Source organism: Clytia hemisphaerica, unplaced genomic scaffold (genome assembly GCF_902728285.1).
Source record: "Clytia hemisphaerica strain Z4C2 unplaced genomic scaffold, Clytia hemisphaerica genome assembly, whole genome shotgun sequence".
NCBI lineage: Eukaryota > Metazoa > Cnidaria > Hydrozoa > Leptothecata > Clytiidae > Clytia > Clytia hemisphaerica.
In genome coordinates, this window is record NW_027104105.1 from 146,971 (window position 1) to 161,382 (window position 14,412).

At 36.0% G+C, this 14,412-nt stretch overlaps 3 protein-coding genes across 4 annotated transcripts in view; 2 read left to right on the plus strand and 1 right to left on the minus strand.

Moving 5' to 3' along the window:
• LOC136813191 (uncharacterized) lies at window positions 1-2,540 on the plus strand. Its single transcript, XM_067069714.1, has 3 exons — window positions 1-80; window positions 519-2,425; window positions 2,532-2,540. Exons 1-3 carry the CDS (start codon window positions 59-61, stop codon window positions 2,538-2,540), a joined length of 1,938 nt encoding a protein of 645 aa, XP_066925815.1. The 5' UTR covers window positions 1-58.
• Window positions 2,541-3,784: 1,244 nt separating this feature from the next.
• Window positions 3,785-6,045, minus strand: LOC136813192 (nucleolar complex protein 4 homolog). Its single transcript, XM_067069715.1, has 3 exons — window positions 4,872-6,045; window positions 4,479-4,489; window positions 3,785-4,282 (listed from the first exon to the last, which is right to left on the minus strand). Exons 1-3 carry the CDS (start codon window positions 6,034-6,036, stop codon window positions 3,956-3,958), a joined length of 1,503 nt encoding a protein of 500 aa, XP_066925816.1. The 5' UTR covers window positions 6,037-6,045; the 3' UTR covers window positions 3,785-3,955.
• Window positions 6,046-10,182: 4,137 nt separating this feature from the next.
• The window catches only part of LOC136813202 (ribosome biogenesis protein BRX1 homolog), a 31,000-nt gene continuing 26,770 nt past the window's right edge, over window positions 10,183-14,412 (plus strand). For both annotated transcript variants that reach the window (XR_010847448.1, XM_067069725.1), the window contains exon 1: window positions 10,183-10,314. Coding sequence is in view for 1 of the 2 variants with exons in the window: in XM_067069725.1 (XP_066925826.1) it covers window positions 10,213-10,314 (102 nt within the window). In the remaining variant the exon portion in view is untranslated. The remainder of the gene's footprint in view (window positions 10,315-14,412) is intronic.

The following is a 14,412-nucleotide window of genomic DNA, read 5'->3' on the forward strand; positions in this document are numbered from 1 at the left end:
TAAAGTAGTTTTTTTTTTCTAGGACGTACTTAAAAAAATTGGTAATGAAAGTTGAACTATGGGAAATCGTCAAACCACAGGTGAGTAATACGAATAGCCATTATATCTGATCCAAAAAGTAAAACTTGTACAATAATAAAGTGTCGACAATAATGATCTGGTGAAGCCAATTCTAAGTTACAGTTTAAATAAAGTCTATTTATATTCGCAATTTTTAAGGACATCATTTAACATAAGCGTAGCGAGATACCCCTTCAAAATTTATGAATAAGAGCGGTTTTTACGACACTGTAAATTATTGTCTTTGTTTTATCAAAAGATAATGAATATGTAATAAACATCTGCACTCCCTTATAAATTTTGCAGGGTATCTCGCTTCGCCAATGAAATTTAACGTACCTCCTACCATTTGATTACCTCCCTTCCGCGAGCACAAATGTTGAAAAATTCATATCATAAAAAAGACTCAAAACTGTTCAAAACTGTTTTTAAATGAAATTTAAATTTTTAAATTTCAGGTCACGATCAGCGACCGCCAACAAACAACCCAACAGTTTCCAGACAAAATGCTCAGTCCCACCAACCACGCCCGTATTCGTTACGTTATTCAACTGTAGACCCTACTGCAACACTTGTAGATGAATATTCAACAGGTGCTCAAAGCGTAAGAAACTCGTTGCATATACGAAATGGAGAAAACAGTACTGGGTTGACTTCAAGTGAAAATGATCCTGATTTGGGAACAGCTGGTGAACATATACAAACACAAGCCACTGCTGAGTCAGACCAATATCAATCACCAATATCAAGGGAAAATCAAAGTATTAGTCTAAATGGTGAAAATCTACAGAGTGACGTTGCTGCAGAGCCAAGTCAATATCGATCCAAGTTATCCAGAGATGATAGCAGGACTGGTGTTAATGATCATACTGGACACTCAGGATCATTCTCTACTCGATGCCATCCACAGACAGTGACTGACAGCCCGATTAGACCACGACCACGCCCTTCCAACAGAGTCCATCTTATTCATAATTCTACTGTAGTAAGTTCAGCATCGGTTGATATAGGGAACATAGCAATTATACCGTATTCACAAGAGCCACGTCGAAGAATTCAGACTAATAAAGCTTCAATATATCAGGATGATGAAGAATGTGGAACTATTTCACCTCAAAATAGAACAGAAAGTTCCTCCTCGAGTCTAGAATGTTTAAACGGAATACAAAGAAGTCCAACTCAACCACATGCAGCACATCGTACAGAAGATTTACATTATTCCTCTCAAAACGAGACTGAAAGTCCCTCTTCAAATATACAACGATCAAACAGAATCCTACGAAATCCTCCAACTCACCCAACAGGTCCCATGGTTAGGGATGAAAACCTAGATTTCTTCTGTCAAAACGGAATAGAGAGCTCCTTGGCAGGATTACAACAATTGGAGATTATAGCTTATTCGACAGAACCGTCCACAAGGACTTACAGAAATCCGCTACAAACACACCAAGGTGATACCGGAGTTGAGACTGTGAATCTTTTGGATACGCCTCAAATATCATGCAATGTAACCACAAGCGAAGCAGATGTCACTGATATTGATACTGAAAATTCTTCTGATTTGTCTCGTATGTCAATCGATATAACAGTAAGCAAACCAGGAGACTTTCAACAGATAGAATGTCTTCCTTCTTCTAGCAACGTGTCACATCCTGCAATAGCCAACAAGGTAGACGAGACAAATGTATCTGGTTGTTCCCTAAATACGAATAATATTTCAATACAATCATCAGAAGGTGACCAACGAGGATTAACTCTAGCACAAGATTGTGCTCCTGGAGAACAAGAAATCTTTATCATTCCGACAGACCATTGTAATGAAAGTGACTTAAGCAATGATACAAATGAAGGAGATGAAATACGAAGCCATTTATCTAGAGAACACGAAAATAAATATGCCCCTATAGACGCTTGTATTGAATTAAACACAAGTTCTGATAGTTTAAGAGATTCAAATAGTGCTATAAATGGACAATCAATTCCAGATGATATAGACCATGATAGTCGGATATCCACAGAACAAGAACAAACTAATACACCATCTGGTTCTTATTTGCGTTCCAATTCTCCAATATCAACAACAGACTCTGAAAGCAACGCAGCAATCGGGTTGCAATTGAGCAATGACTCTACTCAAAGTTCTCGCAGAAATAGATATCCACATGCTCCAGCAAGACCTAACATATCCTACCCAATATCATTTGCTGACCCGGAGAGTGGGTTACCAGACTGGCATCCCGGTTCTACAATCGGGTTACGTTCTACCTATCCAGTATCAGCTTTGGATTCCGATAGCAGTCTTCCTATCGGGAATTTTGCGATTCCTTCAAGATATTTTATTGATGAAGATAGATATTCTGGAGATGTAACTTATCGATGGGATGATTGCTTAGCGAAACATCCTTTCAAATTTCTTAAAATGTTTAGAAAATCCTTAGGTGTAGGAGAATTTCTTTTGGTTTTATCTTTAGGTATTATAGTTCTTATTCTACGAATAGGTAATTAAAAGAGAATGTAAAAAAGTTTGATACTTTATACAAATACTTCCCTTCCCTGAACATATACATGTTTATTATTAGCATTACTTACACTATAAGCATATCGGCTAAGATATGGCAAAAATTTAGGCATGTGCTTGAAACATTACCTTGAGCCTGCAAAAAATGTATTTTCCTGATTATGGCTGTTGTTAGCTGGGATTTTAAAAGATTTTCCAAATTTCCCTAAAATTTTGCTTGGGATATAAGTATTCTTAGAAGTATTTTTCAGCCTTGTCAAGCCCTCGATCTAAGCATCTCCGAGCCTGATATTTAATTTTTGGATGCTTATAAAAAAACATCGTAATCAGGAAAATAAAAGAGTACCTTTTGTGAAAAGATTTCGGTTAAAATGAAAGAAAAAAATCCTCATCGAATTTCATTTACCTTTGCTAAATCCTCTAAAAATTCTCCTTTCCTCCCCTTTTTCATCTAAAATATTCAAAAAATCAGGCGTTTCTTGTTCTTCACCAAAATTAAGTTAAATTTAGATAGAAAGTTTTTGAAAATTGCATATTCAAAATGACAAATTCACCCATTCACAGAAATTTCTTCTTTCAACTAGCCATAAGCTCAATAGTAATCAGCAGTAATAAGTAATGTTATTAGTGGGTTTCAAGGCAATGTCCTTATTAAAAAGGTAATCAAAAAGTTCAAATAAGAATAACTCACCAGTTGACTGAAGAGTCCAATTGGTGCCAACAAGTCTTAGCATTTTTATTTTTTATTTTTCTGGAATTAAAAATATAAAGGCTGTTATTCAGTAATCAATTGTAATACCAGGTGCTTCAAAAAAGTATATAGGTTTGAATTGCGAGCTTACAGATAAGAATCTTTTTATTATATAGAAGAAAGCAGAAGAAAACATAAGTTTGTAAAACATAAAACCGGCTCAATAAATCAAGTTATGATTGTGAAACTAAAAGATTTGACCTATCCATAAATGTCAAAATTCATTTAAAAACAGTGAGCAAAGTTTGAATGCAGAAATCACACTATTATCAACAGTGATTGAAAAAAATTCTCCCTAAGCTCACAATATCTTGATAAATCTATGTATATTTAACTTTGGTCACTAGGTAGAATGATAATTCATTATTTCAATTCATAAGTCCCTAAGCAGATACCCACAGAACAAAAAGAGCTTTTGAAAAAAAAGTAAAATTCTCCAACAGAAAGTGGAAAGCTAAGGTTCAAGACTAACTTTATTCTTGAATGATTTCCAATCTATTTCGGAGTAGATTTTTTTGTTTGTGTTTTCCACAGCCATAAAAACGCTATTTGAAAACTCAAAAAATACTACTTGAAATTTATAAAAGACTATAATATTTCAAAAAAATTGATGATTTATAAATGCTTTACTCAATGGCCCACATCTCAGAGTCTGTATCAAACAATTCTTTAGCTTTTGTGAAGTTGGTTGGTGCCTCCTCAATTGATCCAGATAATTTATCAATTTTCATTTTAAATAAGTCCTCATAAGAACAATCGAAATGTTCAGTCATATCATTCTCAGTGTCTGGAAAATCCTTTTTGAAAGAAGCAACCATTGTTTTGACATCTGATGAAAAATGAGAAGACAATGTTCCCAATTCCCAAAGTGAGCTTTTGATAGCTTGACATTCAGCAGGATTTGGTTCATCGTAAATGTAAGGATCATTCTTAACTGTTTGATCCCCAGTTTTCTAAAATATAAAGGTGAATGCAATCAGATATCAGATTACATTTTCTACCCGTTTCGCATGGGCTCTACGAGCAATTTGGACAGTGAAGAAAATTTTCACTTTTTACACCCTCAAAACACCGTAAAACGTTATTTAATTGTGAAGAAAAACAGTTTTTATAATTTGATTTGGTCTGTTTAAAATTGTTCTAATGTACACAGTCATGGTCTGTAAAACTTGACAGGGAAAATACTTAGGACTCTATATTCCTATAGATTAACCCCAATGAAAGTGTTTGAATATCCCTGAGGACAAAAAGATTTCAATCTAAGTTCAAGAATCCCTGTTTGATTGTTTTCCTATAGCCACTTTGCATTGGAAAAAGACTGGGTATATACCATAAGTTAGTCTAAAGTCAACATCCCTCTTCCAATTTTGACACCTTTCTTTAGAAATAGGAATAAAAGGAAGGTTAGGATCACTGATAGACAAAAGCTTTTTTCCTCTCTGATCACTATGCAAAGAAAAATAGTTTTCAACTGCGAATCTGACCTTCCTATTATTCTTATCTCTAAAGAAGGGTGTCAAAATTAGAAGAGGGATGTCTAACTTATGGTGTGACGAATCAATAAATTCTTGATCAAAGTCAACACCATCAGGACATCAGTGGATGGAGTGAACAAGAGCATGCGTGAAAACTTTTTGATGAAGGCTGCAATTAAATAGACAGGAAGATGCGTTGATGTCAAGAACATATCAATGTAATGGAAGAATCTTGATTTGTATTTCATATGGAAAATTGAAGCATCAATAATTTTGTAAAGATTTGTGTAGAAATCAGGATAATCCAAATTATGTTCATTTATCAAAACAAAAAGTCCATTCAGGGCCAACAAACTTGTAACACCTCCAGCATTGTATGAGTCAGTCAAAAAGTCAATCAGAATTTTGGGATTTGAGAGAAATGGAATAATCTTTGTGTCCATATCAACAAGAGTTTTCTTGCGAAGAACAGGCGACATATTTTCCACTCTGAGAAAAGCAAGCCATGCTTGTTCTACAGATCTTCGATAATTTTTTCTAATGAATTCATCATTTTTCACAAAGTAAAGCACAGCTTCGTCCTCTTTAACATTTATATGATTCATTGACACAAGCTGTAAGAATTTCAAGCAATTATCTACACCCAAAGATGTCAAGCCACTTGTACTGGAATCTTCATTTTTGGATGCACAGACTTCATGAACCTTTTTGATGAGCAAAAATTGAACGTCTAAATTTTCCATTAATTCATTCATATAGCCTGCAAGCTCTTCTGTAAAATTTGTGTCAAGAAGCTGATTAAAAAGGACATCAAACCGTGTCAAGAGTTTTCTTTCGACATCAAATTCTCCTTTCCAAAAGTGGTCATTTTCTAAACTGACAAGTTTTAGAAATTTATCAAAGATTGTGCATTGAGTTGCTGAAGTAACAGCACTAATTTTTGATACTAATATTGTCAAAAAATACTCAAAGTTGGTCTTGAGCCAAGAAGAAATAATGTCTTTAGCCAAAGCTGTTTCATCTTTTTTTTCTTGATCTTCACCAGTTTCAAGCCATGTTTTCTTAACAATATGATAGCTAAACACACCAAAAAGTATATCAATACTTTCCTCGATTATTTCTGCATCTCCAGTTTTCAACTCTTCTAAAACTTCTTTGATTTGGTTGGTATTTTGAACATTCTTGCAGATTTGCTTCACTCTTGCTGAAATTTCATCTGAAACGGCCACCATTTTGAGTTCGAATGTGGGTGGAGACAAAACGCAGAACGGCGGAATGCCGGAATGCCGGAACCGGAATAGCTGTTCCGGCCGGAATAGCTATTCCGCGGAATATGATTTTTTTATTTTTTTTTTATTTTTTGTAATAGCTATTCCGCGGAATATGATTTTTTATTATAATAATAATAATCTTTCTCTTTTATCTTTTATCACCCCTGAGGGTATATCTATGTACATAATCATCCATAATCACCCATTACCACCCTTAATCACCTATAATCAGCAATCGGCTACCTCATTGGCTGTTTTTCGTATATAAAGGAATGCACTCGTGCACTCGCTTGTGAAGGCATTCTAATACACCATTCCCGGGGTGTTGTTTGGGATTTTATGTTTGAGTGTTTCCCTTAGATATAACTAAGATAGAACTAGATTAATTATACCTCACGGAAAATTTGACCGGCTAAAAACGCCGTACGACCCGGCAATCGTCCGTACGGGGACGTCCTGCAGCGTACCTTGCGCGGCCCGTAGCCCGGCGACCGGTAACAGTGGAGTGATGAAATTCGGCATGCTCCCCCCCTTCGATATGCTTGACGTCTCCAGAAAGTTTCAAGTCGTGAGACCTACCCAGTCCGGTGCTAGGGGAGGGGGTCATTCACGGTCCCGAACGGGTCCTTTACGGTCTCATAGCGCCCTTCCGTCAACTTTTCAGGACTTCAGACCTATTTTTTCGGAATCTACACCCAAAAAAACATGAAACATCAAAACCTGGATAAAAATTTTAAAGGTGACTTTGACCCGCTTCGATCCGAGGATCCCCAGTGCGTGAAACCAATGCTTTAAACCACTGGACCAACTTCTAGCCGTGCTCTACTGAAATTTTTCAGCGATGACATACCTTCGTTAGCTTGACTTGGCCCAGAGCTCAATAGGGACCCCTCAGAGTATTTTTTTAGACTTGGCTGAAGGTGTACGTCAGCACCAAGTGGTTCACGAGTTGTATAAACGTCCCACTTGAGGCCTCTACAGCCCTCCATATACAGCCAATTATATCTTAGTTATATCTAAGGGAAACACTCAAACATAAAATCTCAAACAACACCCCGGGAAAGGTAGCCGATTGCTGATTATAGGTGATTATGGAAAAAAAATATATAATCATATTCCGCGGAATACAAAATATAAACAAGACGACTGAAAAGTCGAAAATTTCGCCTTGAAAATATGTATCGATAATTATAAATACTGTATATCGATAAATATGAGGTACATGCGCTAATAAAAGTGCTTAAACAAAAGACTTTCAAACACACCTGTGTGATTATTTTGAAACAAATCCAATCCCTGCATGCATTTCACTCTTAAAAACAGCCCTAAGTTGGGACTGATCAATGAAGTAAGCCCGAGGGGCTTAAATTGGATCTCCTTAGTGCAGTGGGATTTGAAGCCTTCCCATCCCACCAAAGTTGTACGGCCTTGAGCGACCCGCCTGTTTTTTCTACCAATAACAGATAGAAACTAAAATTTCCCACTAGCTTTCAAAAAATATACCATTCAAAAAATAAAGAAATCACTAAATCCTATACGTCTCGTCAAAATACGGCGTAAAAAATATAAGAATTCACTTTTTCTTGCCTGAGAAAGGTTAAAGATTCAGCTTATACTTCATTTTAGGACTGATTAATGTTTATCTTTAACTTTAATTAATTTATTTTTATTTTTTCATGTGCAAATCTACAATCATCGTTTTGTGGTTATGGGATATTGTTCACAAGAGTTCCGAGTTTCGACCACGCAGTGTTTCAATCAATCTCTTTCATCATTCAGCTGATTGGAAAACTTAGTTAGCATCTTTTATGATATTATACACTATCAGTAATATATGAGTAAATGTAGGCATGCTAGTGCAAATATAGATACAGTTCACTTCTTCGTGCCTCTCCCCCGAAGAGACAAAAATATAATAGGCCGAATTTTAACAGTCTTCTCTCAAACTTGTGCAATTGACATCATTTGTCCGTTTTTCCAGCATGGCAGAAATTTGAACCGCTAAATCAAACTACTTTATTAATTACACAAATATAATTAGTCTTAAGTATTTAACAGTCATGAAGTTTTTACAATTTGAAATTAACACAAATAAACCAGCTGCGCTGGAAGCTCCGGCTTAAGAGATTAAAAGATGTGAAAGATGAGTTTGTCGAGTTAGAACGATGCCCACAAACTACTAATCAGAACAGATCAGAAAGCAAAGTAATAATTCTATTGCAGAGCGAGCATGAGAAATAATCTTAACGAATATAAAAAAAAACAGCTGAAAGTTTAGCTCTTCTAAGTGATTACACATGCACTTTTTTGCCTAAAGAACCAACCCCCCCCCACTCATCCTCGACTAAAAAGTTCAAAATTGGAGCTAAAGGAGATAAACATTTAGGAGTTAATATCTTCAAGTTCTTATAAATTTATTTTTTTCTAAACTTGCCAATAGTGAAGCCATGATGCGCCGTTAATTTGATTGTCCGGATAAAATTTTGGGGAGAAAAATAGCCTAATTAGAGGCCACGGCTTTTAGCTAAGCATTATTTTTTCTGTTGGGATAATTCTTGGAGGAGAGTAGGATTTAAACCAAATAAAATGGTACAATAGTGTGTATGTAATAAATAGTGGTATATTTGGAAAAAACCTGTTTCGGGTTTGAAAAATCTTCAAAAGGAACGGTCGCCCCAGCCAATGAAATTACGACAAAGTCCAAAAAATATCATTTTCAGTTATATTAACACTGTGAAAATTTCTCCGATCTTGTTCAAATTTACACAGGAATTGTGTTTTAGTATCCTTTACTGAATTCCCATAGTGATATGTTTGTAAAAAATCTGTGTCGGGTTTGAAAAATCAAAAGTAACGGTCGCCAGCCGTGATAAAATTACGACAAAGTCAAAAAACAACCTTTTTCAGCCATAACACTGTGAAAATTTCTCCAATCTTGTTCAAATTTACACAGGAATTGTGTTTTAGTATCCTTTACTGAATTCTCATAGTGATATGTTTGTAAAAAATCTGTGTTGGGTTTGAAAAATCAAAAGGAACGGTCACCAACTGCGATGAAATTACGACAAAGTCCAAAAACGATAATTTTCAGCCATAACACTGTGAAGATTTCTCCAATCTTGTTCAAATTTACACAGGAATTGTGTTTTAGTATCCTTTATTGAATTCTCATAGTGATATGTTTGTGAAAAATCTGTGTCGGGTTTGAAAAATGAAAAGGAACGGTCGCCAGTCGCGATGAAATTACGACAAAGTCCAAAAACGATAATTTTCAGCCATAAAACACTGTGAAGATTTCTCCAATCTTGTTCAAATTTACACAGGAATTGTGTTTTAGTATCCTTTATTGAATTCTCATAGTGATATGTTTGTAAAAAATCTGTGTCGGGTTTGAAAAATCAAAAGGAACGGTCGCCAGCTGCGATGAAATTTACTACAAAGTCCAAAAACGATAATTTTCAGCCATAACACTGCTGTGAAGATTTCTCCAATCTTGTTCAAATTTACACAGGAATTGTGTTTTAGTATCCTTTATTGAATTCTCATAGTGATATGTTTGTAAAAAATCTGACAATGATGAATACAAAACAGGAACATTTTCAGCCATATATACACATAATAATCTATTTGTACTTCAGCAGTCAGAAGCTTGGGGAATAGCGATAGATTTGGACCCGTGTTACATTTCATCATAAATCCCAAGGTAATTAGCATTACTTATTTCAAGTTAAAGTATAGACAGGGCCTTGTCTTAGCAAAGTATCCTGGGACGCCCTATATGTGACGCCCTCATTCCTCCCGTTACGCCCGAAAAAAATTCCTAACCGCCGCCGTCGCCGCAGAAACACGCTGAAAACAATACTTTCGCTAGGCGAAATTAAAAAAATCATTATTCCGCGGAATAGCTATTCCGGCCGGAACAGCTATTCCGGTTCCGGCATTCCGTCGTTCCGCCGTTCAGCGTTTTGTCTATACCCTTCGAATGTTTATGTTTATATCGTGCACGTGCTTTTGGAGTGAAAAAATCAAAGATGACTTCAGTTTAACTAAAACCCTGCTTCAAAATGCTTTTTAAAAGGCGTTGGTAGGTCTTTTTACAATCTCAATTTGATCAAAATCGAAAGCATAAATTACAAGATGGCGCCGATCAGAAGCATGGTCAAAAAACAAAAACAAAATAAAGATAAAACAGACATATCTCGAAAAGAAGGATCAGTGGAAAAGGAAACGACATCAACTGTAAGACTTTGTTTCTATTAAAGACTCTGTGTGACCACCATTGATCGGGTCATTCCAGAATTTGTCAGTAAAAGGGGGAGGGGGGGGGCAGAGACGACGCCAACAACCTCGTCCATGTGTATCCCAGCCAGGCTTTATTTACGTTACTTATGGACGCCAGAGAATACCCTGGTGTTGGCTGATACTAGTTCCTCCTCTCAGAGGGGGAACTTCTCAAAACAATACGTCATAAAAAAATCTGACGTTACAAAGTTGCACTGCACTGCAATGAATGGTTTCAAACCCAGAATTACGTAATCTTATGCGTTTGAAAACCAGCCAATGCCAGGGTATTATCTAGCGCTATCAGTAAGCATAAAATTGCTGATAATATGCAGGGAATGATGTTGGGACAACACAGGATTTCCAAGGGCAAAAGTTTTCACCAAAATTCAAAATTTCCAGAGGCAGGCGAGAGAAGAAAATGTATGAATTTCCACGGCAATTGAATTAAAAAAGGCAAAAAAGAGGGGAATTCTGACGCATTACAGTGATCTTTCATTGGAACTTCTTTAAAATCGGAATTATTTTGGCTAATATCCCTTGTATCTCCTTAAGTAAGTAGTGCTCATAAGGAGATGAAATTTGGTATATCCAGACAATGAAATCGAACGGAATCGAACGAAAATTCCAATCGAATCAATCGAACGCAATCGAACGATTGTTATTCGATTGCCATACGCAATCGAATATCAATCGAACGTAAAATTCTGGGTAAAATTCGATTGATTCAATTGATATTCGATTACGTTCGATTGATGTTCGATTACGTTCGATTGATGTTCGATTGATGTTCGATTACGTTCGATTGCGCTCGACGGGTGGTCGATTAAATTAGATTCCAATTTACCTCAATTCCTTTCAATTTCGAGCGCCTCTTATTAGGGAGGTTAAGTATCGATACGATAGATAAATCAACACAACCAACGGGCTTTGACCATTGAGTTTCAAGCCGAAGGCTAGAGGTCAATCTCTTTGGTAGGATTTGAAGCCAACAAATCCTACCAAAGTTGCGCGGCCTTGAGCGACCCGCCTGGTTTTTACACAAATGACAGATGGAAACTAAAATTTACCGCTTAATTTCGAAAAATATATCACTCGAAGACAAAGGAATTGCTAGATTCAATCCGTCATCAAAAATACGGCGCATATTTTAAGGCTTCAATTTTTCTTGCCTGAGAAAGGTTAGAGATTGACCTCTAGCCCTTCGGGCTTGAAACTCAATGGCTTTGACACACAACCTGCAGTAAACATGTGGGCCTGCATGATCTGCATTTTCTAGAATCCAGGCTAAAATCATCTCGTTTAACTCTTCAAATGTTGAACGAGAATCAACGTTAATCTACAGAATCAATTAGTCGAACCAGTCGAATGCATAAGCCAACCGAACGTAGTCGAATCAATCGAATCAATCGAATACATTAGTCAATCGAACGCAATCGAATCAATTGAATCCAGGCACTAATCGAACGCAATCGAATCAATCGAGAAAATCGCGGTAATATTCGATTGGCATTCGAAAATCATTCAATTGCGTTCGATTGCGTTCAATTGATTCGGCGTTCGATTCGTTCGATTGACATCGTCTGGGTATATAAAGTCTCCTTATAGCAATGTAAAAGTAGGAAAAATTTTTTTTTGATACATCAAACTGTTCACCAGTTATTGGGCACTTTCGTTTTCAAGAGATCCCTCTACCCCGTCCTCATCCTGGTTGAGATCCCTCTAAATCTGAATCAGGATAATTCTGGATAGGAAAGTGCTAGAGACTTGAAATTTTCACAGAATGTACTTATATTTGTCCTCTAAAGGATAAAAGAAAAAGAAAGCATTTCTTCTCAGTTAATTTCCTAAAATTTGGCTGAAACAAGGAAATTTGAATCCGATTAATCAAATCAAAAATCGCCGTGCATTTTGGGAAAGTACATGGATTTTCATTGGAATTTCCAACCACCACTGGAAAAAAAAACTTCCGAAGCTAGAAAATTTTCTGGAATGGACCATTATAAATGCAAATTTTCAAATCTAAAATTTTAAAAAGTTTTCCAAAATCTTGGTTGTTTGCAAGAATTTTGCCCAAATTTTCAAAAAAGGTGTCCCCTGCTTGTAACTTTTGACTGCAAAGCTCAAAACTAATGAAATAAGTTTTTTTTACAGGCTATTACTTCATTCTCGATCAATAAAATCATCGATAAAACATTGAATGTCAACTGAAAAACTCCGAATGAGTCTGTAGACTTCAAAAGTTGTCTGATTTGGCTGAAATTTTGCACACTTGGCCCTTGGTTGAATATCTGCACATCTAAGTTTTCATTTTTTGAAAATTTTGATTTTTGGGGTCTGGGGACGAGTTTTTTGTCAAAACGAGGCTGAAACTTAGGGGCGGCCGCAGACCTCAACAATGGTCAGATTTTGCTGAAACGTTGCACACTTGGCCCTTGGGTGAATATCTACAGATATAATTTGTCATTTTTTGAAAGTTTGTATTTTTGGGGTCTGGGGACGAGTTCTTCGTCAAAACGAGGCTGAAACTTTAGGGCACACTGTAGACTTAAAAAATGGTCTGATTTGACTGAAATTTCGCATATTTGCTGCATTAGTAAATATAATTTTTGGATTAATTCATAAAACTTAATTTAGCAAGAAGACGCAGTAGCACTAGTTGTGTAACAGTTTTGTGTTTGTGTTACATAGAACTTTCTCTCTGCATCCAAGCTTTCATATCTGATGCTATTTTAAGCTTTGAAAGTTTCTCTATGGCATTCTGAGCTTAACAAAACTGTTTTTTAGATTGAAAATCATATAAGAGCTAAAAACATGACAAAATCAATCATATTTCTTTTCTTGCTAATTTTTGTATTGCTTCATGACAGAGTCTATTTTGGTTTGTTTCTATTTCACCACAGCTGATAAAACAGCGTCAATTAGCTATTTCAAGACTTTTTATTTATATTATGATTTTTATAATTTTTTGTTTTTTATCATAATATAAAGTTAAGTTTTTAACATCCTTCCACATTTGTGACTCCCCAAGCGATTTGAAGTACACAAAAGTCCGATCGGCTAAAGCAGGTAAAAGACCGGTCTCATAGCGGGCGAAGTGAAATTTCAAGCGGCCTAACATTTTAGAAGATCGGCCATGAAGCGGCCAATGGAATTTTTCCAAGAACGGCCTCAAGGCCTCTATTATAGGCTTTTTCTTGATCGAGAGACCGGCCAAGCGGCCAGCGTCCTATTTAGCGGCTTTCTTTAGGGATCTTCTCAAAGATATAATCAATTTTCGTTTATGAAGTTTGATTAATGATTCGACTATTTATTCTCCTATATTCGATTATTTTTAATCTCCCATATTCGATTATTTAATCCTTGTATTCAATTAATTAATCCTTTTTCGCTTATATCTTAGGGATCTTCTCAAAAATATAACCGAATTTCGGTAAAATGGTTTCGGTTAAATTCGGCTGTTTAACCGAATCGCTTCGGTAAAAAGTTTAACTAATTCGGTAAAAGTAATTTTTGAATTCGGCTTAAGCTTGTAGAATTCGGTTAAAGTTTTACCGAATTTCGGCTATAAAGAATTTTACACTGTCTAGAATAATAATAGAGAATTCCACTGACTGAGACGGGGATATTAACAAAAGGATCGTTCGTGGTGAGACAGGGTTGTCTTGAAAATTGTTCTTTTAACTACTTACAGATTCTGAATTTGTTTATCTAGTATTTTTGAATAGCGAAATACTTTGCTCTCTTACATTTCTTTTCAAATCATAACAACGCACGAAGCCGAGTGCAAACTTTTACTAAATGTTTGTTTACATTGAGCTCCCTCTGCGTGCTTTCCTTCGTGTTATCATGTGAACTTTTACCAAAAATAGTGATGAAATACACTCCTTCTGAGTGTGTCTCTTTCTTTTCACGTGATTTTCACTTTTTCTCTCTCTCGCATTCTAAAAGTTGCATCAAGCATTCGAAACGTCACAGATCAGGAGCTTGTGACAAATCAGGAGCTTATAAGAAAGCAAAGCCTGCAAGATGCCCTTTTGGAAGCTTTCCCCCTTC

Bases quoted from the DNA above. Each gene is read 5' to 3' on its own strand.
- LOC136813192 (XM_067069715.1), bottom strand. From the start codon at position 6,036: ATGGTGGCCGTTTCAGATGAAATTTCAGCAAGAGTGAAGCAAATCTGC.
- LOC136813191 (XM_067069714.1), top strand. From the start codon at position 59: ATGGGAAATCGTCAAACCACAG. The intron at 81-518 runs GTGAGTAATACG...TTTAAATTTCAG, and splicing joins GGGAAATCGTCAAACCACAG to GTCACGATCAGCGACCGCCA.